We start from the raw sequence: 8,761 nt of genomic DNA on the forward strand, positions 1-8,761 counted from the left end.
CTTTTGTAACTACAATCCAAACTCCATCTGGTTTCAGGAAAATTTAGAGCAGGATTTACCTGCTGTATTAGGTAAGCTCCAAATATCTTTTTCACCGTCTACATAGGTCAGTTCCTCTCCAGCACTGTGCCCCTTTTTCAAAACATTAAGTGAAATGCCATCAACTAAGATACAAAAACAAAGCTAAAATGCCACACTTTACTCTGAATAAAGATCCAGTGCTTTTTCCACAACTTCTGAGCACTGAACAGGATGCCTAGAGAGGTTCTGATGTCTCCATCCTTGGAAAACAATCAAAAGTCATCTGGACACAGTCCTGCACAGCCTGTTCTAGATGACCCTGCTTGAGCAGCGAAGTTGGGCAAGATGACCCTCAGAGCTCACTTCCTACCTCAACTATTCTGTGGTTCTACAGTGGTTTTGTTTTTAAGGTGATTTTCCCCAGCATATAGAAAGATTGAGTTTAGTGACTAGTAAATCAAGAAAAAAATTACTGCAATTATTCACACACAAAAGCAGGTCTTTATTTTCCATATTTACAATATAAATATATTAATGCTACAAATACTCTCTCATGTTATTATCATGGCACTTCAGATAAGGTAACACAGCATGCAAGCAAGATGCCTTAGTTTTACTAGGCACCTGCGTGGTCACCGTCAAAGTTTAACCAAAACAAATATGGCACATGTCATAAGTGATTCTTTTCCAAAGGTCTATAAATCTTCAGTACTAAAAGCAACTGTACATTGGATTTTCATATTTTTGATCAAACAGATACAAGATTTTACTACTTTTATCAAAGGATTAGTAGTTTATTTGGTCATAAGTCATAACAGCCTTCTCACTTTAGTATTCTACAGCACCAACAACTTCTCGCTTTGCAGAGAATACATTTTTTTCCCCCAAATCAACTGGGGAGCCATCACTAGCAGATACTGTTGATGATCTGAATTCCATCATTTCAGTTGTAGGACAACCTTCAAAAAAAAAGGAAAGGAATGAGATTAAAGTTGGATAAGATCAAAACTTAACCAGTCTATGAAATATAGCTTTTTGCTTTCTGTTTCAGTGTAATATGCAACTGAATAACCATGTCTTCGCTCTGAAAAGCACACTATCCCTCTCTCAGCTCTCTTTTACAACCTCACACAACTATCATTTCCAATAACTTTCTTTACCCTTTCCTGCACGCAATCCATTCCTCAGCTGCCTGTAGTCACAAAGTAGAATAGCAATGCCCAGGTCCAGTGAGATTCCTTCTGCACAAAGCAGAGATCAGGGATCATTTCTGAAGTGGATTCCTCCTTCTGCGCACATAAAACTAAATTAGGAGATGATAACATCCCCTACCTTGTGGGGATTTAAATCTGGCATCGAAAAATCCTTGTTTGCATAGTGCAGAGCTCATGACAAGCTACTATGTAGTTTAGTAGGAAAGCAAATGCAGAAGAAAGCAAGCTTTGAAAGCTGTTAAGGGCTGTAATTTCATTAGAACACTATTTTCTTCAAATCCTCATTTTCCTTAGTCTTTCCTATTAAGAAATCTGAGATTCTCCAGTGTCACAGATCAGTTCAAGTGAAACTTAATTGTTTCACTTGAAATTTTCTTCTTGGGTAACTGCATTGGAATCTTTGTAACTTTCTTCCTGATTTACTATGTCATAGAAATTAAAGGACTCACTATGAACCAAAAAATTGTCCCGTATGCACACCCAGACACTGACAATTTACGAAGCTGAGGGAACACTAGAATTCTTGCTAATCTTTCAGAACAGGAAAGGGGTGATGGTATTAAACTAAAAGAAGGTAGATTTAGACTAGATATTAGGAAGAAATTTTTTACAGTGGAGGTGGTGAAACACTGGAACAGATTGCCCAGAGAGGTGGTGGATGCCCCAGCCCTGCATCTAGTCGACAATGTCCCTGTTTCACTGCAGGGAGGTCAGACAAGACAACCTTCATTGGTCCCTTCCAACCCAAACTATTCTGCGATTCTGCGAATTTTGCTTAAAATAAACTCAGTACATGAGAAGTCGGGAACAAACAATTATATCAGTAAAAGCTACCTTATTAGCAGCTTCCAGTGCATTTATTAGGTTCTGCAGCTCTTCCTTGTTCATCTCTATAGAAATTGGCTTAATTTCACCATTTTCTCTCACATCCAAATCAAGATTGAGGAGTGGCATTTGCAGCATGGAGATCTTATCACTGGAGAGAGCAAGCTATGCAGATTGACAAAACAACAATAAAGTGTAAGGTGGAGCCAGTAAGTTTTTAGTCTTTCATAATAACACATCTGCACTTTAAATTCAATTTGTGCTACCAGAACAAATATCAGCATAACAAAATTAACTTCTCACAAGTCATTTCAGCAGTTTGGATTTTTTTTCCTCCTCCTTGTTATTGGGATTTTTGTTTGTTTGTTAATACCAACAATATATTGGAATACTAAAAAACCCTCTTCACAGCAATACGCTTCTCAAAAACAATTTGTTAAAATTACTGGGCTGAGACATTTTGATAATATAGGTAAAAAGAAAGGATACATTTCATCATGGCTCTTTAATGAAGTATATGAATTCTGAAATCACCATACTCAAATTGTTTTGGTTTTCAACAAGAAGGGCCATACAGAATGGGGCAGTTAGGAGAAAGAGGGCACTTTCATGTGTTTTTCAACACTCTCTACAGCTGATTAAACACTGTTTGTCAGAGATCCTATTTGACAAACACTGATGAAGAGGACTATATACCAATCGTGCCTGCTTTTTTTTTTCCTATTATACCTACTCTAGCACAGATAAGGTTTTTAAAGTGTATTAAAAACAAAGATCAGTTGATAATACTATAGGCCTATATATAATAGATACTATCTTATAGTACATATATATACACTATATATACTATAAGGTAGTATAAGATACTATCTTATCTATTTAGAGAACAGAATGTGATACAGCAGAGAAGACACAATGTCTTTGGTAGAGTTCAATCATGGCAAGCAAAAAAAATCATAATCAGCTCAAGGGGGAAAAAAAAGTGGTTTTAAGAAAAATGAATATAGTAGTTCAGACATGTACCAGAAATTTGCATTGCAAAATAGAAAGAAACTCAAAAAATCCTTCAGAAGAAAAAATTAAAACAAGTCATAAAAAAATCCCAAGAATTCACATAAATCCAGTTTGTATTTCTGTCAGCAGTAAATGCAGTTAGTAAGAGATCAACCCCAGTAACAGTTCATCCAAAGCATGCCATATTGGCTCCTGCAAAAACTTGTCTGTTTTGGGCATTACTCTTTGATTTCCAAGGCTGTTTGCTGCCAAAACTATTTAACACTTGTTAACATGGAAAACTATTCAACAGCTCTACAACTCCATTTAACAGTTCTCATGGACTAACTAAAAATATAAACAGTACAAGTAATTTTTTAAAGTATTTGATAGAGCTTAATTTAAACCAGCTGTCTTCAGCACCATCCTACTTTAGGCAACACCATTATCATTGGTTTACCACAAAAATAGTAAGTCTAAACATAAATTATTTCAAACTAATTACTGTTTATTGCAAAAACTAAAAATTTTTAAAAAGTTAGGAAAAATCATCCTGAATCACTCAGCTAATCTTAAAATTAAGTAAATATTTTTTCTTCCTTTGAGTCAAAATACACTTTATTCAGGACCCAAAATCATAAAAGCATACAAAACTTTCAGGTGTTCCTGAATAGCACCTAATGTGTCCCTTTAGGAAAGAGAGAGATATTGCAGCTTTAAAAGAAAGGAGGGCAAAACCAAAATAAAACAAATGAAAAAATTACTTTTGCAGTTTATACAAATTTCTGGCAAGTCTTTGATGTGTAAGTATGAGAAAAGCTCACTAATGAGCTTTTCTCATACTTATAGAAATTGAACCATACTCCAGAGGGGACAGGCCTAGGGGGACTATATCAATAGTTACTTCTGTGTTGTAGAACATTTTTTTCAAACAACATTAAGGCAACTCTCACCTTTAACTGCCAGTCAAAATCCTGCAGCTGGGCAGAAGAGATTCCATTTACGCTTTCCACTAGGGCATTCCTGATCTCTTCCTTTCTACCCTTCAGACATTTTGTGATTGCTTCTTGGTAGTCTGAATTTAACTCACTTATCTGCTGAGCAGCCTACAAAAATAATAAAAACCGTGATTGCTTAAATTATGAACGACAGAAATAACATGTATCACCTGCAATAGCTGCGCTCTAGATATCCAAGTTGACAGCTCTTACACTGGACTGCACAGCCCCATCTTTCTTACGCTGCCTTTAGTGGCTGCTCTCTGTGTTTGATAGTTAAGAGTCAATGCTTACCACAACAAGATATAAAAAAAAAAATAACGTTCTTCTCACTTAAATTAAAAGATGACAGTGAATGCAGGTTTTATCGGCCTTCTTAGATGCTACCCTAAAATCAAAACAAAATCACACACACAAATAACTCAGGTTTCGCTCTAAAAGTTTCTCAGCATCAGAGTGCAGGCCAAATACATTAGCTCAGCTGAAACAGCCATACCGATGTACGGACTTCCTATGGCTACACATGTGCTTTCGACCTGGCTACTAGCAGGCAGTCAAAATGGGAGGCATATGCAAAAAGTAAGAATTAAGATTTCTAATAACGGAACAAGTTTTTGCAAAGTTCGTACATACTGGAATACCCTGAATTGTAGTCCCTGCACCACATGGTCCTCACTGTCAGATTTAAAAAACCAAATTATTTACACATAGTCAACATTTTAAACCACTTTAATGCAGTACTAACGAACAAAGAAAGCCAAATGAGTGTAAATTGGTTCTGTTGCTAGAAAACAGTATTATTTACAGGTATATATTTTAAATTAAACAGATTTAATTTGGTGGTACTCAAAATACGAATTTGAGTGATTAAACCAGTATTTTAACAAATATCCAAAAATCAGTATCAATTTCACTTTTTGTTTTAAAAGTCTTAGCAGTGTATTTCTAAATGCTGCTTAATCCACTACTATTCAAATGCTACACTATAAAAATATTCTAGAACTAAACAGACTGCAAAACTAATCACTCCAGAATGGTCTCTCAAAGTCAAAAGCCAACCAGTGATGAACCCTTACCTCTTCATCAGATATGTTTTTGCCAACTGCAGTTTTGAAATAGGCCATTGTTTCTTCTAAAACCTCCATCCACTCTGACAAGCTCCAAATGGTGCCATAATCTTGGTATCGAGGATATGCACGGCCACATATGCCGTCAACTACTTTATGAAGGAACTGAAACAATGTGATACATAACTTGAGAATATAATTCTATCACAGTTAATCTACCAACTATGAGACTGATCAAGCAATTCAGTTATCACCCTTCCATCCACTAGGTACTCCCTCAGTGCTTCCCGAATGCAGCATTCTAGAAAGTCTTTAAGAGGTAGTCCCTGAATGCGAACTGTCCCCCCTTCTGCCCTAAAGTCAATTCACGAAGTTCGGCCACAGAAATCACAGCACGATTCAGATTCCCCCTGAATGTGGATGTAACTGGCATGCACAACTACACAGCACCGCTGAGCAGCGGAGTTGCCACGCCAAAGGCACCTCAGTCACCTCTGCACCGGGATGGCCAGGTTGCACAGCACAGCTCCAAGTGCTGATTTCGAAGCCTGTGGGCATCTCTGGTCTCCCAAACCACCGTCCTCCACCACCGCGGCCTGGTGGGAGGGGGCGGTCCCGCTCCGCGGCCCCGCGCCGCCGGCGGGCCCGGCCTCGCTTACAGGTGCCGGGGAGCGGCACCTGGGCTTTCCCGCGGCGAACACCGCCCTCCCCGCCCGGGGCCGCGGAGAACCCACCTCGGGGGCCCGTCCCGCCGGGAGCTTCTCCAGCGCTGCAGCATCTCCAAAACCCCCCCGCCGGCCACGTGACCGTCATGGCGGCGGTACGCATGCGCACAGGCAAACACCCGCCCTCTCGTCACCGGTTCGAGTCCCAGTCCCGGCAGTGCACGGCGCGATTGGAGTGGGAAGCGGTGCTCTGTGTGCGACCCTTCGTCAGACCCTGAGCACCGAGACCTTCCAGATTTTACGACCTCTTATATGCAATAACACTTTAACTATATTTGCATTCTGCCTGTTTGCTTTTTGACTCTTAACAGATTAACTTTCCAACTTGTGGCGCGAGAGGAAACTCAAGGCTTGCGACAGGCACTACATCATCTGTGATACTAAATTAAATTGAGGAAGTTAAGAGAAACACTAACTACAGAAGTTCGTGCTGCTGTAGTGTTTTCCATGAACAGCTCACTTTTTTATGCTTTGCCAAAGTGGGAGTTCAGTGCTAACCAGACCATGGAGGAGGTTTATGGAACAGGTTTTAGCATTAGCAACGACCTTTCCGTGCCTTGAATTGATTGAATGCGAATGCAAAGAAGCAAAATTGCCCCGAGCACTTGTATGAGAAAACCTGTAAGAATTCAAATCCCAAGGAAGACAGAAAACTGCACAGAGCAGGCAGACCTTATTTCCCTGAAATCACTGGGCTAATTTACAGTCAAACAACTGGGCTGTAAGAATACAAAAGCAGCTACAAGTCTGTACTGGCGGATATAAGGTCTATGAAAAAAAACAGGCTGGTTAAGTCAGTTTGCAGCACATTCTCCGAGCATGTGGCCTTGTAGGAACAATGTGGTGCATGGGAGTTTTGGAGAAGAAACAGAGGGGGAAGAACTGATTTCAACTCAGTCTCCCTCAGGGTTTGCTACCGCTAGTAGATTAGACTTTTAGAAAAGGCTTCTTGACAATTTATTGAATTTTATTATGGAGAAATTACTCAAAGCTGCTGTTAATTTCAGGAATAGATGAAATTCCAAATAAAAAATTAATTTTCAATAATAATTTCCTTTATTCCCTTGGAATTCGCTTTGTTAGATAACTGTAAACCTATCCAGTTTGTTTTGACTGTACTATGTTTTTACACTACAAAATAGAGCACCAGGGGGAGCATCTGCTCCAAACAAAATAGACCCAGAGACAACAGGAGAAATACGAAGGTGATCCAGGCTTGGAAAGAAATAAATTACAGAGAGGAAGGAGAAAGATAGCGAGCGTCCCACTCAGTTGAAAGGGATCAAACAAGTGAAAAATGCGAGAGAGCAGAGATGTAACACATGAAAACAAGAACAGATATAAGAGGATAGGAAACTACCATCCCATGTGACACTATCTCAGTGAACACTTTCAAAGCAGCTAATTTTTTGCAGATCTGAAGAATAAAGAGTTTCACTCTTCATGGATATGTAGTTTAAAAATAATATTTTGGGTTCAGCCTACTGGCCTATGAAGAGCAAAGGGGGATGGCGCAAGAAAACCACAGTTGGTTTAGCTAAATCCATGGTTCAGAGCCCATGTTCAACTACAAAGGAGCAGGGGATATAAAGCTGGCTCTGGCAGTTTGGAATTTGTTTGGGCCTGCATTACTTGGATCTGCCATCAGGTCGTAACCCTTAAAAATACCTGCTTTTCATGCTTCTGTACCACAGCAGCAACAACCCATCCCACCCCCCTGAAGTTAAGCTCTCAAATAACCACAAAATCAGAGACAGGGAGGGAAACTTGTAGAACAGTGAGTAGACAGACAAGAGACGCCAGGGCAGCAAGGAAAGAAGAATTTTATGAGAGAGAAATGCAGAGTGAACTTTGCATTATTTTATCCACATTGCTGATAACTTATAGAGCTTTATTTGCTTTAACAGATAACCCACAAGCTGCAGTAACTAAACCTATTTTAAAATTAATCCTTTTGTAGCCCTTGGTTTTGGAAGAATGGCATTAATTAAAACATTGGGAAATAACTTAATCAGAGGTTCTTAATATTATAGTAGCATAAAGTTGTATTACATTGCTCTAAATATATCCAGTTGGGGAGAGCATCCAAGCACCGGTATAACTGTCCCACAAGGAACTATTAAATAGGTATGTCAATAGAAATAAATAGATATCTGTGTATTTTACCAACACAACAGGGACAGTAAATGTGTTTTTAAATGCAGTGGAAACATGAGGTTGCAGTTCAGATTATGATGAGCTAAATGTAGGAAAAGGGAGGTTCCGCTGGTCCCCTTGCCCCTGTTGCCAGCTCTGCTTCCTCTCCCTGACCCTTATGCCAGCACAGGAAGAAACTGCAATTTGTTTGAAAACAAATTGTTATTTTTGCACTGGTTTATGTTTTCCATGGGTTAGATTTCAGCCAGGCTGGAACAGAGCACTATTTCTGACAGAAGAAACAGACCTCTTTCTCTTTTTCCTCTTTGGTACTGAGGGGGAAGACAGAACTACCCCTTCTGGCAGCCCATACTTAGATCAGATGAAATTAGTCCTGAAACTACAGCCTGACAAATTAATATCAATCAGGGAACCTCTTTAATTATCAAACCAGGAATCTTGAAAGCTTTTGTAGAAGCTTAGATATAAACATGTGATATGCTACAGCTGAAGGAGATTGAAAATAATGTTCCTAATTTTTACACTCTGACCAGCCAGTGAAGTTCATAGTAAGTGAAGCTGGATGAACAAGGTGACACGGATGCATAGAATATACTTTATCAGCTATTCGCTCTTCATAATCCATAGTCATGACTCCTCCTGAATGACAAATTGGTTTCTTAAATAATTTTACTTGTCAATTTTAAACACACAAAAGCATGAGATGTTTTGGTTCTCCTCCACCCTCTTCCCACTCTGTAAATAGAATGCTCATGTATTTA

At 39.2% G+C, this 8,761-nt stretch overlaps 1 protein-coding gene across 1 annotated transcript; it reads right to left on the reverse strand.

The window, feature by feature from the left end:
* Positions 1-499: 499 nt before the first annotated feature.
* COMMD8 (COMM domain containing 8) lies at positions 500-5,945 on the reverse strand. Its single transcript, XM_018068845.2, has 5 exons — positions 5,853-5,945; positions 5,128-5,283; positions 4,007-4,159; positions 2,070-2,225; positions 500-980 (listed from the first exon to the last, which is right to left on the reverse strand). The coding sequence occupies exons 2-5, from the start codon at positions 5,194-5,196 to the stop codon at positions 960-962; spliced, it is 399 nt and encodes a 132-aa protein (XP_017924334.2). The 5' UTR covers positions 5,197-5,283; positions 5,853-5,945; the 3' UTR covers positions 500-959.
* Between the last annotated feature and the right edge of the window lie 2,816 nt (positions 5,946-8,761).

The sequence above is a fragment of the Manacus vitellinus genome, unplaced genomic scaffold (assembly GCF_001715985.3).
Source record: "Manacus vitellinus isolate BGI_N305 unplaced genomic scaffold, ASM171598v3 scaffold_0_pilon, whole genome shotgun sequence".
In the NCBI taxonomy this organism is placed as follows: domain Eukaryota; kingdom Metazoa; phylum Chordata; class Aves; order Passeriformes; family Pipridae; genus Manacus; species Manacus vitellinus.